We start from the raw sequence: 25,604 nt of genomic DNA, 5'->3' as shown, positions 1-25,604 counted from the left end.
CACCTCAGCCTCCCAAGGGCACGGGATTACAGGCTGAGCCATCAAGCCCGTTCTTGTTCAAAGGTAACACCACTGACAGTAACAGTAAGGTGGCAGGTTTTCACCAGTTCGAAAATTGAGACTTTTGACTGGATGCAGTGACTGGTGTCCAAACCTGTAATCCCAGCACTTTGGGAGACCGAGGTAGTAGGATTGTTTGAGCTCGGGAGTTCAAGACCAGCCTGGGCAACATAGCAAGACCTCATCTCTATAAAATCAAAAAATTAGCCGGGCATGGTGGCGTGCACCTCTAGTCACAGCTGCTTGGGAAGCTGAGGTGGAAGGATTGCCCAAGCCCAGGAAGTCAAGCTATGGTGAGCCGTGATCGTGGCACTGCACTCCAGCCTGGGTGATAGAGTGAAACCTTGACTCAAAAATAAAAAATAAAAAAAATTGAGGTTTTGCCAAGTCAATCTCACTGCCACTCCCACCTCACTGATTCCAGACATGCATTTTCAAGATCACTGGAAAGAATCATGCACCTCCTGTATCATACCATGGGCCATTTTAACTTTAATTTTTTATTTATTTTTTATTTCAATAACTTTAAGAATACCAGGGGCTTTTGGTTACATGGATGTATTGTATAGTGGTGAAGAAGTCTGGGCTTTAAGTGTACTGCCACCCGCCCACGAACATTGTACCAAATAGATGATTTATCATCCCTCACTCCCTTCCCACCCTCCACCCTCTGAGTCTCCAATGTCCATTTTACCCTTCTGTATGCCATGGGCCGTTTTCACCAAGCATTGATTTCTGGGCCAGTCACAAGTCAAAAACAAAACTTTTAGTGGCCATATTTTATTCAAAACACCATAGAGCAGTAACATACCATATGTTATTATTCTGTAAAGCTACTTTCTTTCATGTAAAAAATTATCATAAAACTTAAAAACCAAGGGGAAAAAACTCTTAAGTGCTCATTTCTAATTATTTCAATGTCTAATAGTTCTTTATTGATCTCCGATGAGAGAGACTAGTTTTGAGGGACCTTCCATGGGGTTGGAGGAAGCCGTTGACCATTCTTCAAAACTATACTCTGCAAAGGAGCCACTTAAGGCCTGCCCAGAGGCCTTAGACATTCTCCAGTGTATTCAAGCATTCATTCCCCACTCCTTGGAACCATTTATTCTCCTACTCCTGTAGAGAGAAAGAGCAGCTTATGTGGTAGACCAGATAGTTCTTTGGCATGCCTGGTTTAGAATGAAAGGTGATTCTTTCCAGGATCAAACTGCAGGACACTTTTATAACACATTCATGAATTCTTCTTAGCAAGTTTAAGTAACTTATGCTGAGGGACTAAAACTTCTTTCAGCAAACACTGATTCCATTGTACTCTGTTTGAACTATTGATTCATACCATGTGATCTTAAAGAATGAAGCTCCGTCAAACATCTAGCTTCTTCTGACCCAGTGGTTCTTAAATTTTTGGCCTCAGGACTCCTTTTGATGCTTTAAAATTATCGAAGACTCCAAAGACCTTTTGCTTCTGTGAGTTATATCTATTCGTATTTATTATTCTGTATATTAAAACTGAATATATTTTAAAATACATATTAATGTATTAAAAATAATAAGCCAGTTATATATTAATATAAACATATAGCCAGACATGGTGGCTCAAGCCTGTAATCCCAGCACTTTGGGAGGCCAAGGCGAGAGGATTGCCTAAGCCTACGGGTTTGAGACTAGCCTGGGCAACATGGTGAGACCTGTCTCTACAATAAATCAAAAAATTAGCCGGGCATGGTAGCATGCACGGGTATTTCTGGCTACTTGGAAGGCTGAGGCGGAAGGATTGCAGGAGCCCAGCAGATCAATACTGGGGTGACCATGAGCATGCCTGAGCAACAGAGTGAGATTCCAACTCAAAATAAATATACATATTTTTAAATATATTTTCCAAAAGAAAAAATAATTAGTGAGAAGACATCACCCTTTGAGAACCACTCTTTCAAAAACCAGTTTTTTGTTTTTGTTGATTTTTTTTTCTATGATATTTTTGTCATCTATGTCCTGAATTTGGACTTTTACTTTGATGATCTGGATTCTTCTGCTGAAGTTAGTTTTGGTGGTCTTGTCTTTCCAGCTGCCTTAGGTGATCTGTTAGGCTATTAACTTGTGAGCTTTCCATTTTCTTGAAGAAAAAATTAATTAATAAAGAAATTAATTCATTCCACTCTCAGTACTGTTTTCATGGCATCCTAGAGGTTTTGGTAAGATATGTCTTTGTTTTCATTTGTTTCCTGAAGTCTTTGAATTTCTGCTTTGATTTCCATGTTGACCCAAGAGTTGTTCACCATCATGCTGTTTAGTGTTCATTTTTTTGTGGGTTTGAGGGTACCTTTGTTGGTGTTGATACATATTTTTATTCAACTGTGGTCTGAGAAGGTGCATGACAGTATTTCAATCTTATGAAATTTGTTTATGCTTGATTTATGGCCGAGGACGTGGTCAATCTTGGGTATATTCTATGTGGTGATGAGTAGAATGTATATTCCATAGTTGTTGGGTGGAGTGTTCTATAGGTATCTATTAAGTCCATTTGGTCAAATGTCAAGTTGGGGTTCCAGATCTTTTTTATTTTTTGCCTTGATGATCTATCTAGGGTTGATAGTGGGATATTTAAGTCCTCAGCTATGATAGTGTTAGAGTCAGTATTTTTTTTTAGTTTACCTAGAAGATGTTTTATAAAGGTTGGTGGTTCTATGTTGGGTGCATATATGTTTAGGATGAATAGTTCTAGTTGATGGATTGAACCTTTTATCATTATGTAGTGACCTTCCGTATCTTTTTAAATTTTTGATAGCTTAAAGGATAGTTTGATATTAAGATCGCAACTCCTGCTTTCTTTTGTGTTCTATTCGCTGAAAATTCGTTTTCTAGCCTCTTACTTTGAGTCTGTGAGTGTCCATTCTGGTGAGATGAGTCTCCCGGAGACAGCATATTGTTGCATCATTTTTTAAATCCAGTTTGCCATTCTATATCTTTTCAGTATAAAATTGTGAACTTTGCAGCAACTTGGATAGATTTAGAGTCTGTAATACTCAGTGATCTATCACAGAAACAAAGAACTGAGTACAACATGTTCTCACTCATAAGCAGACCCTCAACAATACTATAAAAAAGGGATTGGCAATAGTGGGAAACTGCCAGGGGAGGCACACTTCATCAATAAGGGTACCTGATCTCAAACCAGGTGAAATGGGGACCAAAGTGAGGCCCAAACTCTACCTGTACAATTACTATTTATATAACTAACCCTGAATTGTACCCATCTTTAAAATAAAAATTTTAAAAATAAAAAAATAAAGGCAAACAAAAGGGGGGGGGAGAGAACCATTCTTCTAAGTCAATTGATTTCCCACGGTAGCAAAATAAAATGAAAATATAAACTGGCAGTCAGGTTCCCAGAGATCCAACTTGAACCACCTGCTCAGCCTCAGCTCCAGGCCTCCCTCCCCTGACTTGGGTTCCTATTCAGAGACCAGTACCACCCTCACCAGGAAGTTCTAACATCCGCAAGGAGAATAAAAAGGCAAAAAACTTTTATCCTTACTTTGCCCTCTTATTCCCAGAGGCCAGCCTGATGGTTTCCCCGAGGCTGAGTGAATTGCTCTTCCTGGAAGAAGTTTCAGGGAACACTTCATTATTTGGCAGCTCTGGAAGGTCAAGCCCGGCTCTGGAACATTCTTACTTCAAAAGGACTCTGGGCTGCAATCACATCAGCTCTGATTCTGAGGTCCCCTCCATTGAGATGTGTCCTGGCTGTGAGCCCCCCTTGGGTGCCTCGGGCCACCTAAGAGCAAACCTGGGATTAAGACAGCCTGTGGGCTGAACAAGGAAGACCTGCCACCCCTTAAGCACGAAAGAAAATTTTTCTCATCTCATCTCTAAATAAAAAGTTGATCTGACAGCACACTTGAGCATTTATGAAGCTAGGGTTTTAACCTGGGTCTTAAGTGTTGAACATAAGGGCTCTTGAGACATAGAGACTCAATTTTGTTAACTATTCAGAGATCTTTTTCCTTTATTCTGACTAACTGACAAGACCTTTTTTTTCTGTCTTTCTTTCTGCCTTGCTCTCTCTCCAACAGGCTTGCAGCCAATTTACTGGAGCAGGGATGACGTAGCCCAGTGGCTCAAGTGGGCTGAAAATGAGTTTTCTTTAAGGCCAATTGACAGCAACACATTTGAAATGAATGGCAAAGCTCTCCTGCTGCTGACCAAAGAGGACTTTCGCTATCGATCTCCTCATTCAGGTGAGAGTCTGGTCTCTTGGCGGGTGCCCAGCTTGGAAAATCTGCTGGTGTTTGGTCTTTGCCACCCTTCGTCCTGCCCAAGAAATCTCTAGCAGGTCATCACAAGCTTAACAGAATTCTGGAAGAGTCCGCTAGCCTGAGCCAGTTTGAGAGAAGAAGAGGAAGAGTCTACAGGCTAAGGGGAGACTTTTAAAGCTAGGAGAGGCAGTAACCTACCTACAAGCATGGCAGCTTGAGGAATCTAGTTGTGCCACCGAAAAAAGAAAATGCCATTTCAGCCCTTTGAACTCTCCCTTGCCCACAATTCTAAAGATTTCTAAAAGAAATACCTGAGAGTGAGTGTAGGTTGCGAACTACTCAATTAAAAACAACGACAGGAAAGGAAGAGGAATGAGCATTGCTGAAGTAGAGAGGTAGAAAGAAAAGTAGAAACAAAAGAACTAAGGATGCACACTGGGAAATAAGGAGATCCTAGTAGCTAAGGCAAGTGTAGAAACCAAGTTGAAGGGCTTTGGAAGTTTTCTCAGTCTCATCTAAGAGGAAGACTTGTCAAATTAAGGGCTCCTAAGACCATGTTGAAAGATTTAATTCAGTACAAGCATTGTACCTACAAAGTGTGTTGCTTATGTGGTTAAGAGATCAAATGTGTTTCTCAGTTTCGCTTTTTAAACCTTATGGATATTTGGAAGATAGCTATCGGGAGCTATGGCAAAGGGGAACTTTGGTCTCAGGTTTATGCTTCTTGAGGGGTTATTCAAGTACCAAAAGGCCCTCATTCTGGTAAGTCCCATTGCAGACTTCCACTTTGATGTGACTTGTCTAGCTGAGTCCTTTTTTTTTTTTTTTGAGTTGGAGTCTCACTCTGTCGCCCAGACTGGAGTGCAGTGGCCGCTCCCGGCCACCGCAGCCTCAACCTGCTGGGCTCCGGCGATCCTTCCACCCCAGCCTTCCAAGTAGCCGAAATTACAGGCATGCGCTACCACACCAGGCTGATTTTTTGATTTATTGTAGAGATGAGGTCTCACTGCCCAGGCGGGTCTTTAATCCGCGGGCTCAAGCAATCCACTCACCTCAGCCTCCCAAAGGCGCAGGATTACAGGCTGAGCCACCTAGCCGGCTGCTGAGTCCCTTTTTTCCTTAACAAAGGGCAAGGGTCCTGCATAAAGTTGAGGCATAGTTCCTAACTGCATTCAACCCTTACTTACTCCTGGAGGCCTGCCAGAAGTTAATAAACTAACCGTCATGAGGAAACATCGCTCACTACAGGAGATGAGATAAAGCTATAGCATCTCCCCTCTTTTCCCAATTGACATAGACCGTTTGTATGAAGAAATGCTAAAGGGGAAGTTTCCCCAAAAGTAGAGGTGCTATTGAAACTTGAAAGTGTGTATCTCTAAAAACTAGCAATTTATAAGATTTTAGAAGGGACACAAGCATACCTGAATCATTTTGTCTCAAATCATCAATTCTTTCTGTCATCTCACAGTAAGAAAACTATAAAAACAACTATACAAGTAAATAAAACTATCCTAAGTAGTTCTTTTGAATTTATTGCAAAATACTTCCCTTTTCTGTTCCAGTGGAAACCCAAAGATATTCTACTCAAAGAGGCAGAGTTATATATCTGGAGGAAAAATCCATAGCTCTTTAGTGTTCCAGCAAAACTAATCGTGCAAAGCAAACAAAGGAAAACACGATGATGTGTTTTGACTTGATTTGACTTAGACCTTGGGCAAGCTTTCCTCTCACGTCTTTGTAAATTTCCCCTTCATCCTCTCTCAGGTGCTCCTTTTTTATTGTTCTCCCCGGTGGCCTGTCAACTTTACTTATGAAACTAGTTTCCCTGCTCAAAGCTGTAAACAAAGATATGTGAGAAAGTCTATCAGTGGTTCCTTGCCACTTTGTCAAGTCTTTGTCAGGATGGGCTGTGTGGAAGATGGCGCTGGTGCAAGGAAGTTACTGTCCCGTTAGAGGCAGGGTCACATTGACCCTGATGGCCAAAGGAAGCCAGAGAAAGAAGAGACCAGAGCAGGATAAGTCACATGAGAGAAGGGATGGAGATGGTCTGGCCAGGATGGGTGGCATGGAGTAGGCGAAGGCTAATTGAAAAAATATCAGCCTAGTGTATCGAGAAAGCCCACCTGCCTGGCTTTCCACTGATGAAAAGGCAGCAGCTAGGGAGGCCAGCTAAGTCTGATGCAGTAGAACAGAAGTGAGGTGCTGTTGCCTACAATCAGGGGGTGGCAGTAGAAATCTGTCCCATGGGTATTCACCAAGCAGCTCCATACCAGAGGAACAGAAACACAGGCTAGGGGAGGAGTTCAGGGGTAGGAGAGGGCATTTCTCCCCTGGATTATCAGGCAAACTTCAAGGGTATGGCGGTGGAGCTGAACTTTGAAAACCCTGAAAGGTAAACAAGAAGGAGATGAGGAAGGGTGCTAAGAAAGAGGTGTGGGCCAGTGTGCCTGGAAGAAGAGTTCAGAGATAAGGCCATACATGCTAGATCCTCCCTTTAAAACAATGTTGAGCGTCCCTCATCATGCTTCCCTGCCCTTGTCTGTCTCCTCATATTTCAAGTTGTGTTGACGCTTCTGGGAAACTTCACTCGACTCCCACCCTTCCTTCTCTCATTCTACCCCACCTTCTTGTCCTCCATCTCATCCCACTTCAGTCCAGGCTAGGTGCTGTTCCTCTTTTATCCCAGAGCACTCTCTACCTTTCTGGTGACTACACACGCACATACACAAACACACACACGGTGTTATACAAGATTGTTTGCTTCTCTGGCTCCCTCCCCTAGCATAGACAGTTCAGTGAGGGTAGAGATTGTATCTTAAGAAGCTACCAAGTCTCCAGTATCTATCACAGAGCATGGCCCTCCAGGTGGCACTCAATAAATAGTGGTTGAATTATAATCCAGCTTTAGAGTACCCAGGTTAAGAAGTTTGGATTTTATTTTGCAGGTAATGGGAAAATGCTGGAAAGTTTTGGTTGGGAGAATATGATTTGGATTCTCCCTGTAGAACAGACATTTACCCTCAGTGCAGAGGGTGACTTGACTGGGTCGCTCAAAGCAGGAAAGCTATTAGATTGCTGGTGCTGTGAGCCTACTGGGGACAGTGAAGTCCAGAACCAGATCAGTGAGACCATCATAATAGTACTTGAGGCACAAAGAGATAAACTAAGATGGGGAGCTGATTTGGAAGTTGTGATAGAAGTTGCTTTTTGGGCAAGCGTCGCCGGGACACTCGAGAAACGTTTCCTCTTCTGTAGTTGGAAATCTGAAACGAGAATCAAGCCAGAGCTGGGAATAATAGACATGAGCATCAGTCCCATCATGTGGATATTTATGAACTGGGGATAAAGACAAATTTATACTGTAAGTAATTTAATTACAGCATCAACCAGAAAGGCACGGACAAAATTTTAAGGTGATTCTTGCCAGCAGGGCTTACAAGAAACTTTATCACAAAACAGAGGAGTATTGTCAGAGGGTTTGGAGGACAGAATTAAGGAGTTGAGAAGACACATCTCATGAAGTGACCACCCGGCAGGGGGTTTGAAGGCATGAGGCAACGTCTAGATTGAAAATCCCTTTTCTTTCCCAGATGTAACACTTGCCACTGTTTTTTCTGACATGGGCTTTCCACTTTAGCTGTTTAGTGTGGTGAACATTCTGAGGCATAAAATAGTTCTATACTTGGCTCTTCACAAATTGCATCACTTTACAGGCCTTGTTTTCGTCATTTATGAAATAGATTTTCCACCATGTCGATCCTAAGGTTTTTTCAACTCTTAACAGTTTGGCCTAACTTCAATACTCAAACAGTGTTTCAAGCAAACAGTTTAACCTCCCCCATTACAGGCAGCAAATAAATATTTTTATCTCCTTCAATCTATATGAGGAGGGACCCAGAATTATCTTTTGGAGGCTGGACCCCTTAGTACATTCAAAATTAGTTCCTCTAGATCAAACAGTCAACTAAAATTTTAATCTGGAAGTTTCAAAGAAGGGGGCATCACAATTTGCAGGAAAAACGTCTCAAATTGTGACAAACAAGTTATTGTTTCATCCACCATGACAACTCACCTGCCCCCACCATGCTGAATGTTCAGTTTTTGACCAAAAACAGCATGACCCCATGCCCCCCCATTCATCTGATCTCACCCCAAGCAGTTTTTGCTTGTTTGTTTCCCCGATGAAAAAAGTCCTCAAAGGGAAACGTTTTGTTAATGTGGAAGAGATGAAACAAAAAACAGCAGAATCATTAAGGCATCAAAATTGATGAGTTAAAAACTGTTTTGAGCAGTGAAAAAAGCATCTTGATAGGTATATTGCATCAAGTGGAGAGTACTTTGAAGATGACTAAAGTTTAAACATAAGAATAAATACACAATTTTTTAATAAATAAATTCCAAGTTTTGGGGGGTCCCCCTCAGATACCTTGGAAAATGTATACTTTGCCCCATTTTTTTCTGTTGCCTTTCCTTAAATCTCTTTTGCTGTGTAATGTAAGAAAAATTAGCAGTAGCTTTTTAGTAGTCATGACGCTGCTGGAATAAAACAAAAGCATCTGGTTGCCCCATCACCACAAAGGGATCTTTAAATCTTCCACCAGCCTTGCCTGGCCTCACCTAAAAGTATGCTCTCTGTACATGGAAATGACATTCCTTAACACAACTGATCTCCAGTGTAGACAGAAGAGAACTGATCACAGTGAGTTATAATTACCTAAGATACTACATGTTCAAATACAGTAGACTACTTGAATGCCATATTCTTTGGCCACCTTAACAAATTACACTTATCTCGTCCACTTCCTGATAGGTGCCTTCCTTTTTTTTTTTTTTTTTTTTTGAGTAAGTGTCTCACTTTGTGACCCATGCTAGAGTGCAGTGGCATGATCACAACAATCACGGCTCATGGCAGCTTCACCTCAGCATCTCGAATACCTGGGACTACAGGCTCATGCCACCACGCCAGGCTAATGTCTTCCATTTTCAACTCCTAGAATAAAGCAGATGACATTTGCAGTGTTGCTCTAAATAATTATATAGTTTCTAACCAGAGGATTTCAAGGTTGAAAATGGGATATTTTCTTTGGAATAGTCTCCCAATCAGCTGATATAACCAGGTAGCAAATATATAACATTTGCAAAGCTAAAGAATAAATTAAAAGGGACCCAGCTTTATAAACCTTACCTGGACAGAATAATTTTACTTAGTTCTTGAGCTACTAGGTAGTTGCCACATTAAATTGTTCTGAGGTGATTTAAATTCGAAGAAGTATTTGATCACTTGAGTACTTTGAGATTCTGAGAAAACACATTGATAGGAAAAGAACAGACAAGTTAATATTTATATTACCTCTTACTTAGAATTATCCATTGCATGACATTTAGATGGAATGGATTTGTGTACCCATTATTTATATGAACAAAAAAAATCCCACAAGTTTTTAACAATGTAATTCATGTTACACATGTTCTCTACTGGTGCTTAAAAAGAAAGAAACATATGTTCAAAGTTCCTTCAATTCAGCAAAAATCATACTGGAGATTTTCTAAATGTATTGAGGATTTTAGTATACTAGAGTATGATTTTGCACATTATTTCTTCCCTTTCCAACCCACCAGAACCTTTGTCTTTGGAAATGTGCTTTCCTTATATTCTTCAAATAGAGTAAAATTTCCTTTCAAAGTTAAACTGAAATATTAGTCTTTATCCACATGTCTATTCCTTGGACCATTTTGCCTATTAATTTATATTAAGCAATGGCAGGTGATTTGCTTGACTGAATGACTGTGTCAACTGGCTGTTTTGGCATGAACTCAGAGGATCCAAGGATATGGGTTACAGAAGGGAAATTGTAGCCCTGAAATGTGGGTGCTGTAGCAGCCATGACCCTTGACTGAAGACACCCAGAACTGGCCCTTTCTTTACTGTCTTTGAACAAGCAAAAAAATGTATATCACGCATCAGAGGAATGCTTAGCTAAGTCACATATGGGAAAGTCATTTAATTTCTTTGCATTTCACTTGTCCCATTTGTGAAGTGGAGGTGGTTACCATCCTTCCGTCATACAGAGTTGATGAAAACAGGGAAAACAAACTACACAGTGCTTCCTATAAGCACATACTTATTTCATAGTATTTCTGTTTTCTCAAGAACTCATTATTTTGTTTATCTTACTGTATATTCTATATACAGCTAGAGGTAATTATCTTACTATATGTTTTCTAACAGATTTATTATTATATTTAATATAATATATAATTATATATCTAATTCAATTATATTCAGTAATATAATTATATTGAATAATTTCTAATGGAATATTCTATTGAGCATAATGTTCAAATTTCCCCACAACCTGCCCCCTTTTTCTCAGGGTTTCTGTGTCTAAGACATAAATATTAAGCTAAATTGCCAATATTTGTTCCTAAGTAAAAGACTAGATAATGTTTATAGTCACAGAAGTTACTTCCTATTAAATAAAGAGGTTGATAATTCAATCAGTGTGAAAAAAAATGATTGATTGGAATGCTCGGAAACTAGCATCAAGCAGAGTTAGAAAACCAAGCTGCCCATGTTGTGGCCGCCAGTAGGATTCTCCCCAGGCCTGTGATTGCACTGATATTTTTGCTGTTCAATTTATGATGAAACATGAATTTCATGGATGAAGCCCAGGGCTTCATCCTGAACCCATCATGGAGAGAAAGGACGCAGCAGGGAAAATGTTCTGACAAATCTAAAAAGTGCCCCTCCTACACCAGACATGCTTTAAAAAAAAAAAAAGTCAGAAGGAAACTTAAAATCTCTGAATAAAAATGAAAGAGAAGAGGGAACTGTTTGCAAATGTAAGAATGTGTTTCTTAGATAATTTAAATATGATAATATGTACATAACAGATTGTCACCCGAAAAATGCAATTTCTTACAGTGTTAGGGTTCTGCTTTAAACCTGCTAACCCTGAGAAGTTAAAAGTTGTGAAACCCCATAGTAGAGACAATAGGTAGCATTTCAGATGACGCTAAACATTGGTTCCAGCCTTCTGACAACAAGTAGTGTATAATAAGAACTTTAAAACTAATCACACCCTTTCACTGATAATTCCATTCCTAAGAAAATACCTTAAGGAAATCATCTAAGAGTGGGTAAAAAAAGATGTCCTTAGCAATTCTATTTATAATAGTAAAAACTGGAAATTCCTCAACCACCCCCCAACGTGAGACTAGCTAAACAAACTCAGGGAAGGTAAATATCATGGAATAAATACCCTGTAGCTTTACAGCCATTCATTCTCTCACTCATTTATTATTTAGTAGATTATGCAGGGCATTTCAGAACATGTTCAGGGATTGTTTTTTTTTTTAAAGACAGGTAGAACCCATTTGGGATTTTAGGCAGAGGATTAGCACAACAAGGTGCAGAGGAAGAAAGTAGAGATGGGGCATCTGTTTGGCTGGAGTCTAGGAGCAATGGTGGTGACTTGAACTAAGGTGGGGCCAACTAAGGTGGTTCAAGGAGCATTGAGAAGGCAGAGTCTACAGGTCTTGGAGACCTATTGGGGGTTAAAAGAGAGGGATTGAAGAATTAAGGATTATTCCCTGATTTCTGGTCTGATCAACTGAGTATTTTCTGAACTAGGGAATACCGTCTGGTTTGTAAAGACATGGGTGTTAGACACATTAAGTGTATGGTGCATGTGTGACCTCTAGGAGGAAGTATCTAGAGATAACCAAATGTGGTTCTGGAGTTCAGAAGAAATGCCTGACTGGAGTCGGCTTAGCACAGGTGAGCTGATTGAAGTCTTGGGAGTAGATGAGGTTGCCTATGAAGAAAGATGAGTGAAGCATCCTCGGAAGCTTCCTGTTGAAGGGTTGGGGAAGGAGGAGCAGAGAGGGGGGAGAAAAGCCAGGATGGGGAATCTCTGAAGCCAGAGAATGTTCTAAGAGGAGGGAGGTAGAGATTACTCATGAGGATGTTGCTCAGAGGTCAGGCAGTTCCTCGAGTACTGACCATTGCCTTTTGAATTTGACAACAGGGAGGTTTCCTTACCAAGAGCAGATTGGAAAAGGGTGGGAGTGGGAACTAGAATGGAAGGTGAGGACAGGAAGAGCACAGCATTGGACAGCTACCCAGGGAAGTTTTGGCTGTGTCGGAGGAGAGAAACAGGAATAGTACCTCTTTTTTTTTTTTATTTAAACATATTTTTTATTTTAAAATTGTGGGGTACAGTTAAGGGTTAGGTATACAAATATGCATCGTTCCGGCACCCTTGTTGACAAGGGGTGTCCCCGGTCTCCAGACAGATATTGTTGAGATCAAAGGATGGGAAGTGTGTCTGCACCAGGCACAACTTGAAATGGCTTCAATTCGAAAGAGAGGAAACACAGAGAGGCTGGGAATACAACTGTGAAGGGTGGTGGGGGGACTATGAGAGATAACTGTAAACTAGAAATGTCTATATGACAGATGTCAACTGGGGAAAAATATTCCGTATGTATGAATGTGACTTTGTAAAACTCATGTATGTGCTTTAAATACAAAAGTACTGAAACAAAGAAATCTTTTTTGCCAGATTTTTTGGAGACACACCTGTTAATAATTATCATTAGTATAAGAGATACCATCCATTGAGCGTATATTATGGTAGACATGGGGCTGGTACTTTATATATATCTCATTTAATCCTTGTAACAGCTCTGCCAAGTCTGTGGCATTATTCTCATTTTACACAAAAAGACTACTGAACTAAACCTTACACTAAAGCTCAAAGAGGAAAAATAGTGTGCCTCAGGGCACGCAGCTGACAACCAAGATTCAAACTTGGGACTGCCTTGCTCTAGAGCCCAAGTTCTTTCCTCTAAAATTAAGTAATTTAAATAGATTTAGATCCCCTAGACAACATCTGTATGTTCTTGGTCTTTAGACACTGGTGAGATTGACAAGGCAACTTGCAATAGTATTGTTTACTAGCTCTATTATTTGTTTAAAACATTGCAATAAAATAATAAAATTTAGGATTCTCAAAAAAGGTGCCTGGCTTTTCACATCAAGATCACCAATGCACAATTGTATGTGTGATTCGTTTCTGTATGTGTATGTGTGTGTGTTCCCAGTAGTATATCTAGGTTGTATGGGCCTGAAGCTTACAGTTTGGGAGATATAAATATCTCTAGGACTCCCAGGGAACTGTGCAAGTGAGGGGCCCTTTATCTAGTAGCTTCATGACAAACCACCTGTGCCCTTGCATGTGTGTGCATGAAGATATACGGAGGAACTAACAAAAGCTGTGTTCCCTTGAACAACAGGGCTTGGTTCCATTGCTTAGTAAAATAGAAGTACTGGCTAGTACTCGTTACTGTATCTCTTTTCTGGGAAGACAAAGAGGATTTATCAAGAATCAAATCGGCTAAGAATATTTTGAAAAGTGCCCTTTGAATCTAAATCAATGGGCGTTGGCTAAGTTAGATATACAGGGCTGTCTGTGGTCATGCTCTTTATATTCAGTAGGCAAATGAGTATAACTTATTTTTTAAAAACTTCTTTATCCCAGAGATCCTTTTGTTAATAATAACTTTTAGATGTAGTCTCTTGCATTTATGAAGATTTGAAAAATGTATAAAGAGAACAGGCTGGGAGTTGAGGAACTAAGGGATAGTGGTCATGGAGGGGGAAGGTGTGAAGGCCATCTTTGTTGACTTAGAAATCTTTTGTAAACAAGACACACGTTCCGTGTTAGGCCAGAAGTCAAAACTTAAGAACCAAGGTACAGGGATTTCAGGGGAAGCCAGATTCCAACTCAACAGAGGAACTTTCTATCAACTAGAACTGTCTAAAAATGGTTTGCTGGTGCCATGACTGGCTGCCCATCGCTGGAAGTTGACCCAGCCAACACCACTTCTTGGCAAGGGAAGGGGAGGTGGGGACTCTTAGTGAGCAAGCTTGAGCCCATCTAAGAAGCCTCTAGAATCCTTTCCAGGTCTAGGACTCAGAGTTGTTATTGGGCACACACTGTCACTGCCAGTCATGGGCTCACAGCACCTGCACGGTCATGGGTCCCTGCCCCCGTGGTAGTGATACGCTGTGCCAACCCAGCTGCATTCCCCGACTGAGCCCTGCTTGCTGAGGAAACATGTCTGGGAATGGACGGATCCAGCTGTGGTGACACCCTAGGGTCTTAGAATTCAGATTTTTTTCCCTGGTCCACCACCAGAGACCTCCCACCCATTAGCCATCCCTCATGAATGGCACTTAGGATAATTTCTGTTATCTTATTTGTTCTCATTAATAGGCTTATGCTTTAAGTAAGAAACTGGCAGAGTCCACTTGACTCACTCTGCTCCCGTTTTCTCCTGCACACTCAGAGAGAAACCTTCTCTACCTGCTCCCTTTGCCAGCTTCAGGAGGAGAGGCTGAAGTGAGCCAGTACAGACGGCTTGGGGATGTGTGGAGCGTAGCACATGTCGGCCCCACAGTGGGCTTAGCCCACCAGCTTGTGACAACATGGCCAGAGAGCTCACGAATGAGAGAGCGGCCTCTGTCACCTTCTTTACCTTTCTGGAGGGGTGACATAAAATTGGCCATGACCCAGACATTCCATCCCTGTTCTCCATGTGAGAGCTCCTTAGAGGTTTACAGGCCTGTTTTAAATCAACATCATCATATCAGTAATAACAGTGATGGTCATGTTAGTGGTGGTAAAAGCAACAGCTGATGTTTACTGAGCTTTTACTGTTGGCCTGTACTGTGATGAGCTTAGTACCTGAACCGCCTCATTAAATCCTCACATCTTGCAGTATAGATGCCATCAACATCACCATTTTATAGATGGGGAAACTGAGGCCTAGAGACATTAAGAGGCAGGCCTGAGGAGGCACCCGTGTGACTCCAGGGCATAGACACGTCACCATTCTGCTGTCTTGACTCACCTCCTGTATGTATGGAGAGAAATGAAAGTGAAGAAGGGAAAGTGACCTGCCTACTCTCCAGTTCTTGTGTGAGCTCCCACCAGAGAGCTTCTCCAAACCCAGAAAAGCAGCCTCCAAGCACGGGGCCAGGGAGCAGCGTGGGACCAAACCCTGCTCTGGGTACTTCTTAACATTTCCCTAATTTAACCCTCACAGCAAACGTGGAGGTCGGTGCTGGTGTTTGCATTTTGCAGAGAAGGTCAGGGACTCGCTCAAGGTCACCTGGTGCAGAGGAGCTGGGATACCAAGGTGCCCTCACTGCCCCACCAGCCTGCCTTGCAAAGTGAATTGAGTTGAACACCCTCACAGACACTAAATTTATATTTCCTGGCCTCTCCTTCCAAAATGGATAGGCTAATTACTGACCATTTTTTTAGTAATAGTAATCATCAGGAACACATTTTTAAATGTTTTCATTTTCTATTCTGCCTACTACCAAAATAAAACATTGATCAAACCCACAGGATAAAACCCAGCAAGTGTGAGGCCCTGTAAATTAGGAAAAGTTCAGGAAGACATTACGCTAAACCAAAAGAAACAAAGTGTTGATTAGGGGCTTATTTTTATGTGAGATTAAAATATGAATCATTAAAATAGGACTGTATTTCAGGCTCTGTATCCCCGCCTCATCAGAGACATCACCATGACTACTAGGTTTGGATTCAATGAATTCCAAAGCCGTTCCCAGCTCTCAAATGCAGTCGTGTGTGCCATGGTTCTAGTCTGGCTCAGGACACCTCTGCATCTTCCTGCCTGTCTCTGTTTAATAAAATGCCCAAATGACATGTCTGCGGCTCTTTGAAGTCTTTTGCTTTATTTAATCATAATAGTAAGTAGTGACAGAAAGTTATACTAATAGCAACCGAATTTCAAAGACAGAGGAAGGAACAAAGTCAAAGCAAAGACACAAGGTTCCCTCAGGAGTCACTTAGAATAGGATATCCATGGAATTTTATTGGGTCCAAGCACTAGAAGAGTGGAGGTTTGCAGAAAGAAAGAAACTAATAGGGAATGCTTCTCGGGTTCATGCTGAGTTGAAAGAAAAAATAATATAGCAATATCTACAGCCCAAAATACACAGTTAAATGAAGTTGTTAATTAAAGTATCTGTTAAAGATGGCTAAAATTAGAGACAAAAGCCCATTGTTTGGTATCGTTGTTGACTGCTTATGTGTGTGTGGGCAAGGGCATAGGGGGACAGTTAGAGAGCCCAATGGCATTTTAAAGATTAATCACTCACTTCTAAAGGATTTTGAGGCACCCACCTGCATTTTGAACTTGAATCCAAGCCAAAGGGGTGGGTCAAAACAATGAATACTTCAAATACCAAATATATCAGAACAGAAAGCCCCCTTCTCAGCCCTGCCCCCACCATACTCTGCAAAGGGCTGACATCTCAAAATGATTTTCTCACGATTGTGGAACCTTGGAGCAATGCCTGTATGCATTTTTAAAGGAGGGAAGCATCCCAGAATGTGCCAGTTCCTTATAGAGCGTCTTTAATAGTTACCACCTCTAACTGGACTTGTGAATTTTTTTTTTATATATATTTATTCTTTTCTTGCCTGGGATTGGAGTTGGTTAAAAAGGAATCTTTTTCTCTGTAGGGAAGATTTCTGTGAAGAGTCTATGTGTTGCCATTGGAACATTAAAAATGTTCATACTTAATGATTTCATAATTCTTCTTTGAATAATCTGAAGTGCAAGCAAAGATAGATGTAAAAAGGATATCTTCACAAAAATAATAGCCATAAATTGGGCCAATTTAAATTTCCAAGCAAGGTCTGGTATATCCCTCTGATAGGCCATTATTAGGCAGCTACTACAGGCAGCTGAGTAATATGGGAAAGTCTTCAAAACCTCATGTGGAGGGAAGAAGGGAGGATACTAAACTTAGAAGCCTGATTCTAACTGTATAACTATAGACAGTATTAACAGGGCTTCTTTCCATGATGGGAGTATAAGTAATTTTTGCTTTCCATTTTTCTGCATTTTTAAAACTTTTTCAGTATATTATTTTCATCATCAAAAAAAGTTTAATTTAGAAAAATCACAAAACTTTAACCTTTTGAGTTTCAAGTGCTCCATCCTGTCCCCTGGGAGCTCCAGGAGGGGAGGTAGCATGTGTAATTTGTCCACCGTTGGACCCTCAGTACAGGGCCGGGGCAGGGCTGAAGCTCAGTAAACAGTTATTGAAAAGGTACTTCCATTTCTCTATTTCCCTTTCCTTTTTCTTTCCAGGTGATGTGCTCTATGAACTCCTTCAGCATATTCTGAAGCAGAGGAAACCTCGGATTCTTTTTTCACCATTCTTCCACCCTGGAAACTCTATACACACACAGCCGGAGGTCATATTGCATCAGAACCACGAGGAAGGTACTGAGGAGGCCTCTCTTTCCTTGCCTGAGGTTGAGACAAATCCAGGAGGTTTAATCATGATACACTGTTCCTATTCATATAAATTGTTTTTCATTCAACAAACATTTATTAGGTGTTTACTGTGTATAAAACACTAAGGGGAAATGTCTAGGTGCATCAGGTGTATTCTTGGTTCTCTGAAGCTCACAATAAAAGTGGCACAGTGAGACCAGGCACGGTGGCTCAAGCCTGTAATCCCAGCATTTTGGGAGGCCAGGGTGAGGGGACTGCCTGAACCCATGGGTTTGCGAACAACCTGGACCACTTAGCAAGATCTCAACTCTACAATAAATCAAAAAATCAGCCAGGCACAGTAGCGCGCACCTGTAGTTCTGGCTACTTGAAAGGCTGAGGCAGAAGGATCACCTGAGCCCAGCAGGTCAACGCTGGGGTGGCCATGAGCATGCCACTGTACTCCAGCCTGGGTGATGGAGTGAGACTCCAACTCAAAAAAAAAAAGTGGCGCAGTGAGATGAATATGCACAGAAGCTGAACTGTAATGTGGCACTGTGGAGATGTGGAAAGAACAATTACAGCCAGGTACAGGGAGCAGGGTCTGCTCATAAAGGCGTGGGCTCTGGAGGAGTCCTTCAAGGTCCAGCAGGATTCTGATGAGCAGGCATGAAGCGAGGAACATTCTAGGCAGAGAAAATGACATAAGGGTGGGGGAAAGCCTTGGAATGGGGAGCAGAAGTCACATGACTCGGGTTGTAGAGCGTACCTTCTCATCCCACTTCCCTTCCATTATGAAAAAATTTCAGGCATACCCCAAATAAAGAGGATAAAAATAAATAAACCTTGTGAGCCATCACCCTACTTTCACAAGGACCAGCATTTGGCCATTGCAGAGCCGGTCCGAGGAACTTAGCTTAGAACCAGAGTGTGGAGAACTTTTTTTTTTTTAATTTCCCAGAAATGGAGCAAAATCATGGGAAGTTACTAAAGATTTTTGAGCAGATTTTAATAAAAGCCAGGGGAAGGAAAAAAACCCAAACCCTGTGAACTCAGTGTTCGGACGGGGCTTTCTTCACCATGCACCAAAGGAGGATGGTAGACTGTGTTCAGTGTCCGTGTTTATTTCAGATGAACCAGTTGCTCCTCTTAATTATTGGTGAAAACAAAAGACCAGAACTGAATTTAGACCTTGACCCTAGGTCCCAAGTAGGTGCTGGGGTCCAGAAATAGAGTACAAAAACCTTGCTCTGAGCGCTGTTCCATTGTCCAGCTGAGTATACAGTGGCATTCAGTGATGGCTTGTGTCTGAGGGTCATGATGTCCATGTCCTCCTGCCCAGGTCAGACAACACACGTGCAAACAGGCACCGGAACTTTCTCACGTGTATTTTTCCTTAGGTTAAGATTACTTGGGGCTTAAAACCCTGGCTCCTTGGGGCATTTCCTTCAATGGATTAATCACCCCCAAGAGTAGAACTCATATTTTTGTTTTGTCATTAGCAGATTAAAAAATGAGAAGTTTTTGTTTTCTCAATTAACATTTCACCAAAGAGAGCCCAACTTGAGGCGACTGACATGACCTCCCTGTGCTGGGAGGTGCCCAGCCGGGGCCCCTCGCCTCCATGATGAAGAATGAACAGCACTTCATGCATGCTCCCTGCCTTTCTCTCTTCCTTTTCTCCCCTAGCTTTACCCTTGCTAAATTTAGCAGCTACCTTCCTCCCCCAATTCGGTTTCTTGTTCCTTTGCTCTTCCTGCCATGTACATTTCCGGCTTGCATAATAGCCAACAGCCACTCCAGAGAAGAGGAGGTGGGTTTACTGAAGCTTGACATTAAGGCAAGAAATATATTACCCAGCCTGCCTTTCAAATACAAAGAGTGTGTGATGGGTTTTGTTTTTGTTTTTGTTTTTTCTGCTGCTGCTCCTTCTTTCTCTCAATTAAAAAAAAAAAAAAAAGGAATAAAAATCCCATTTGGAATTTCTGCTCCATTTTTCTTCCCCAGTGTTATTGGAGGATAATGGTCTCGCCTCCTCACAAATCCTTCCTCCTTTTCCCTTGGCCAGATTTGACTCATAAGTAGGTGAGTTTGTTGTTCTCATTTTCAGGAGCTCATCAATAGGGAAAGCTGGCTTACTCTGAGAGCTCCTCTCAAACCAAGTAAATACAGATGTGCCACCGCATGCGCTGTAATGAGCTTGCTCTCAGGAGTTAGGATGTCGGTGGTGGTGAGCTCAGTAGCAAAAAGAATGAAGCTAATGAGGCCAAGGTCAAGGGCGCCATCACCCTGTGGACCAGCTAGCTCTGCTTCAGACCCAGCTCTTAAAAACAGTGCATTCTCAGAGACCGTTCCTTAAAGCTGATGGCCAGGAAGCAAGATCTGAGGGCATGCGTCCTCCTCCTCAGTCTGTTTAGACACAGTGCGTGCTCTCAGATGAACAGGTACCCTCAACAAGAAGGGAAGTGCAGGTCTTTATCAGGTAGTATCCAATGAGGCTAGATGTCCAAGACACAGAGGTGATATGAGGGGCTGCCCTCTTCACATCTTCCCCAGACTTTCAGATATATGATGCCCTTGATAACAGAGAAACCAAGAAGAGAGGTGCGTGATCAGTTTAACTTTCCCACTTCAAACCACCACCTCCATCTTTCTCTCCTTCTCTACTGAAAAAAAAAAACATTCCATTTCCACATAAATTGTCTCTAGAGTCAATTATGAAAGATAGCAGATGATTGATATGGGCATATGTTAACATACAGCAAGATCCGGTTCTGGAAAACAAAAAACAAAAAGTCTATCAAGTGAAATTATACAAGGGGAACCCCCCCAAAAAAAGCCAGAATTATTTTTTGGAGTGTGAGCCCCTTATAATGCAGGCTTCCCCCACTAGGTAAGTATTTTAGGAACCCATGGGCATCTGTGTACCCGCTAGTGTTGTTGTAAGAGGCTATATTTGGCTTCAGTGAATTTTTTTTGGAGATTCAACACGTCTGCCCATTTTATGTTGGGTGAGGTACGAGTGTACCCGCCCACACCACACTGACTGTTTAGCAGTTTTTGGTTGTTGTTTTTAGTTTGTTTGTTTTTTACCAAAAAATGCAATGACCTCCATGTCCCACCCTTTCTATGCACTTGATCTCCCCCTGAGTGACTTTTTTTGTTTCCCTGGATAAAAAAAGTCCTCAAAGGGAACATTTTACCAATGTGGAAGAGGTGAAATAAAAAATGGCAGAAGCACTAAAAGGCATCAAAATCGACAAGTTCAAAAACTGTTCTGACCAGTGGAAAAAGTGTCTCAATGGGTGTATTGTCTCAAATGGAGAGTACTTTGAAGGTGACTGAAGTTTAAACATGTAAGAACAAATACACAATTTTTAAAGAAACTTCCGGGGTTCTTTTTGGGTTCCTCCCTTGTACATATTAAATATTACTTCCCCAATGATTTATTTTCCGTAACTAGGGATAATCGTACCAGGTAAAATTATGTTTGCCCAAGACAACTCAATGCTGCTTTTGACTTGACATAGATAGTAGGTTGGTAGATAGGGGGAGAGGGAGAGAGGTAGGTAGATAGATACATAGATAGCTAGGAATGACAGAATGGAAGGAGAACAGGCCCTGACTCAGCTGCTAAGCAGCTTGGTGCAGTGAAGTGTGCATGGTCAAGTGCAAATACAAGGCTTCTTTCAAGCCCTTTGTGATTTCATCTCATCACAGCCGCCAGCTTAACCAGTGCAAACATTCATAATTTGACAATGGAAATTCATATCACAATACAAATGTGTCTTGCTCAATCTAACACCAGTTCCCCACAGATATCCTCTGCGACCATCTCACATTGCAATCTCTCCTTCCTCCTGGTAGCCACATGGCAGTGCTAAAATCAGGAAGTTGGTGTTCACTCAGAGGTTCCCCTCCATGCCCTGATGGGAGAGGAGGATGAGTAGGCTAATTCAAACCCTTTATAAGGCTGGGCGCAGTGGCTTATGCCTGTAATCCCAGCACTTTGGGACGCTAGAGGTGAGAGGATTGTCTGAGCCCAGGGGTTCGAGAACAGCCTGGGCAAATTGGCAAGACCTCATCTCTACAACAAATCAAAAAAATTGGCTGGGTGTGTTGATGTGTGCCTGTAGTTTCAGCTTCTTGGAAGGCTGAGGCAGAAGTATCACCTGAGCCTAGCAGGTGGAGGCTGCAGTGACTGTGAGCATGCCACTGCGGTTCAGCCTGGGTGACAGAGTGAAACTTCAACTCCAAAAAAAAAAAAACCCTTTGTGTGTGAATTTTCATTTTCTCTATAATGTACTCTATTATGAAATGACATCATGCCTTGAGCAAAGCAGTCCCCAGATTACCATCTACCTCCAGAAAAAAACAGTATTTTCACTCCTCCTCTTACTTACTAGTTTGGGGAAGGGAGGACGATATAATTAGGGTAACCTTATAATTTTTCATGCATACCAAGACATTTATGACAGGGCTCCATTAATAAGTAAGCCAGGACAACAGGCGTAAGCTAGAACCATCCCAGACAAACTGGTGTGTGTGTGTGTGTGTGTGTGTGTGTGTGTGTGTGTGTGTGTGTGTGTGTGTGTGTGTGTGTGTAAAATGTCTTGATGGGATCTGGAAGCCAGAAAACCCGATTCTAATCCTTCATTCTGTCAGAAAAAAAATCATGAGGACTAAGTTTCTCATTTCTCTGGCTCTTAGTTTGCCCGGTTGTAAGAGAGGGTCAGACTCTATGGTCTCTTACAGCTCTCAAATCCTCACGTTACATCCAAGGTGTCTGAGTCTGTCTGGGCAATAGGAAGATGAGTAAAACACATTCTCTACCTTCAGGGTCTTGGGCATCTAAAATACAGAATGTCAAAGCAGCATCCTGCCTGGTGTTGCTCAGAAACAGAAGAAAATCTCCTCTGCCCTCATCTGTCTCGCCTTGTCGAGAACTTCTGGTAATATTCCCCCTCTCGGTAGTCAAACCATTTGCAGCATCATTCACTTATCTCATGATAAAAAGCTCATTTTAAGCAGATTCCTTTTCCTTGACTGTTAGGTCTCATTTTATCTGCATCATATGAATTAGAAGACAGGTAAGTAGTTATGTAGAAAGGAGGTAAAATAAACAGTGACACCACTTCTTTCATAAAAGCCAGGAGGCAGAGCATCTTCAGAGATATCAGACCAGCAAACGATTATGAAATAAAGTTATTTTGTCACACATAGTCAAAATGACTTCTCCTGATTTCTTAGGTTCCACAGGATCTAAAAGTAACTGATTTTTAGCTCCTTTCCAAAGAAAGTCATCCCAAAAATACATATTCAGTTGCCACTGATCCCTTGGTGTTAGAACTGCTTGAGTAGTGGTTCCCTAAAAGCTCCCTGGGCGATATAAAATAAGCTTCTGTTCTTAGCTGGCTCTGAATGGGGCCAGCTCTGCAGAGTCACCCTATGGGACTGGACATGCACACAGTCTGCAGGGAGAAGGAACAAAATCTGTTTCTCAAAAACCCATCACTCCCTTGAGGGAACCATCTGATAATCGCAGCTCTCAGCCTCACCCTTTTTACACCCCATCAAAGAGATTATGGAAGTTACTCGCTTTATTTTGAGAACATTCACACATGCAGTGTTGGGATTGCTTCTGCAGCAGTGGACACAGTTTTAAGGTAGCAGTTCTCTGTTCTGGCACATCTCTTTTATCAGGAGGTGGGCATGGAAATCACTAAGTGGTGGTGAGAAAATTCAAGCATTGAAATACTGTTGATCTTTATTTTCCTTACAACTAGCACATGGAAATGGCCCCAATAGAAATCTTTTTTTTTTTTTGTGGGGAACATGGAGGGTGGCTTGCATTCTGTAATGACCCACAGAAGTTTTATTTATATGATGACTTTATTGTGGAATACTGCTTCACCATCTCCAAACCCAAGTACCCAAAGACTGCTTTGGAAGAGGGAAATCATATACAATTTTAATGAGATAATTAAAGAAGATGAGATATATGCATCTGCTTTGTAATAACAAAATAATAGCCGACATTTATTGGGTCCTTGTTATATGCCGGGCCCTGTTCTAAGCCCTTAAGTGTTTAAATCATTTAATCTTCACAGCAACCCTGTAAAGAAGGTAATATTATTATCTCCCCTTTATAGATGAAGAAATAAAGGTTAAGAGCAATAAAATAACATGGCCCAAAATGAAGTAACAAAGCTGAGATTTAAACCCAGATGAGATTGACTCCAGTACCACTGCAGCATGAATGAGTAGATCAAAATAACATTTTTATTCAGTTTTGTTGTATAAACACCTTGAAAATAGGGTGAATGATTGAAAGATGAGTAGAAGTTGTGAAGATTAAGATGCCAAATCAATTTTCAGTTCACTTAACGGGTACAGTGTGACAGGTCCTGCTTAGATTACTGCCCAAATTTGAGCCAAAAAAAATGTCAAAGATAACTTTTGAAACCCAAAAATATGTCGGTAGTCTGAGATTTTAAAAACTCATACTGGCCAGGTGCTCACACCTGTAATCCCAGCACTTTGGGAGGCCAAGGCAAGAAGATTCTCTGAGCCCAGGTTCTGGGCAACATGTCGAGACCTCATCTCTACAATAAATTACAAAATTAGCTGGGCATGGTGGTGTGTGACTATAGTTCTAGCTACTTGGAAGACTGAGGCGGAAAAAATCACTTGAGTCCAGCAGGTCGAGTCTGCGGTGGCCGTGAGCATGCCACTGCACTCCAGCCTGGGCAACAAAGTGAGACTTCAACTAAAAAAATGAAAAATAACTCATACTACATTTGACTGAATTTACTCATATGGATGATTGACTCCTTCAGGATGAATGAGCTTGGCATGATGAAAATCTTCCAGCCTTTGAGAAATATGGGTTCCAAGTTAGGCACTGGCTTCTGAGAATAGAAACACTGGCTGGCACCCCTCTGGGGAACCAGCCCCTCCTATGTCATTCCTTGAAAGCGGGCCCCTTGCCACATCTGCTGAGCTGGCACCAGGTAGATGAAGTTTTTAGCTGCTCCAGTCACATCCTATTACTGGTTGTTTAAAAAAAAAAAAACACACACAGCAATTCTCTAGTCTTGCTGGAATTGTGCTGATGTCAGTGTCAAGGGGGCCATCTGCTGGGATTTGGCATCCTTGGTAAACATTTTAGCTGTGTAATAAATGACAGGGCCAGAGAGCGTGACCGCACATGTACATACTCTATATCCATACCACCTGGGTTCAAATCCCAGCTCCCCAGTGTACTAGCTGTATGACTTCAGGAAAGTTACTTAACTTCCTTGTATCTCAGTCTCTGTCTGTAGATAAAGGAAAATAACAGTACCTATCTCACAGGGTTGATATAAGAAAGAAATGAGTTAATATGGAAAAAGGCCCTTAAACAGCACCTGTCAGATATCAAGCACTCAGTAAATGTTGTTCATTGCCATTATTCATTATTTTTTTTAACCACTGTTTGGTCAGATTTTTTTTCCTTTGTTTTTGTCCATTTTTAATAGGAATAAAATGCATATAGCATATTTATCTCCTTAACCATTTCTAAGTGCAAAGTTCAGTAGTGTTAAGTACGTTCAGATTGCTGTGCAATGGTTGACTTTTTTCTACTTCCAATTCCAATTTTCTTAACCATTCTCATGCACTCAGTACTGCATGTACTCGGTAACCGCCTACACTTGGTACAATCACCAGATTTGTGGACCTCGTTCATAGGAAAAACCTGTTACCTCTCCTGCTATTTTCCTAGAGCACCTTCGTGGATTACTGGGCGCCTCTGTACTATAATTTCTGTGGGACGATTCATTTACAGTGCTAATCTTTGGTACTTTCAGAACATGGCCCTTTTTGAAGTGAGCACTGCTTGCATTTTAGGTTGCCTCACAATACCGGACATGTGATAGGTCCTCCATGACCTCTTTGGAGCCTTTGTATTAATAT

General features: G+C 41.5%; 1 protein-coding gene across 1 annotated transcript in view; it reads left to right on the top strand.

The window, feature by feature from the left end:
* The window catches only part of ETV6 (ETS variant 6), a 150,767-nt gene that overhangs the window by 90,884 nt on the left and 34,279 nt on the right, over positions 1–25,604 (top strand). The window contains exons 3-4 of the mRNA XM_008062925.2: positions 4,137–4,301; positions 17,520–17,654. Coding sequence (XP_008061116.1) covers positions 4,137–4,301; positions 17,520–17,654 — 300 coding nt within the window. The remainder of the gene's footprint in view (positions 1–4,136; positions 4,302–17,519; positions 17,655–25,604) is intronic.

The sequence above is a fragment of the Carlito syrichta genome, unplaced genomic scaffold (genome assembly GCF_000164805.1).
Source record: "Carlito syrichta isolate Samal-C Ts95f unplaced genomic scaffold, Tarsius_syrichta-2.0.1 Scaffold305884, whole genome shotgun sequence".
In the NCBI taxonomy this organism is placed as follows: Eukaryota; Metazoa; Chordata; class Mammalia; order Primates; family Tarsiidae; genus Carlito; species Carlito syrichta.
Note: the sequence above shows the minus strand (reverse complement) of the source record. Positions and strands in the feature narration are given on the sequence as shown.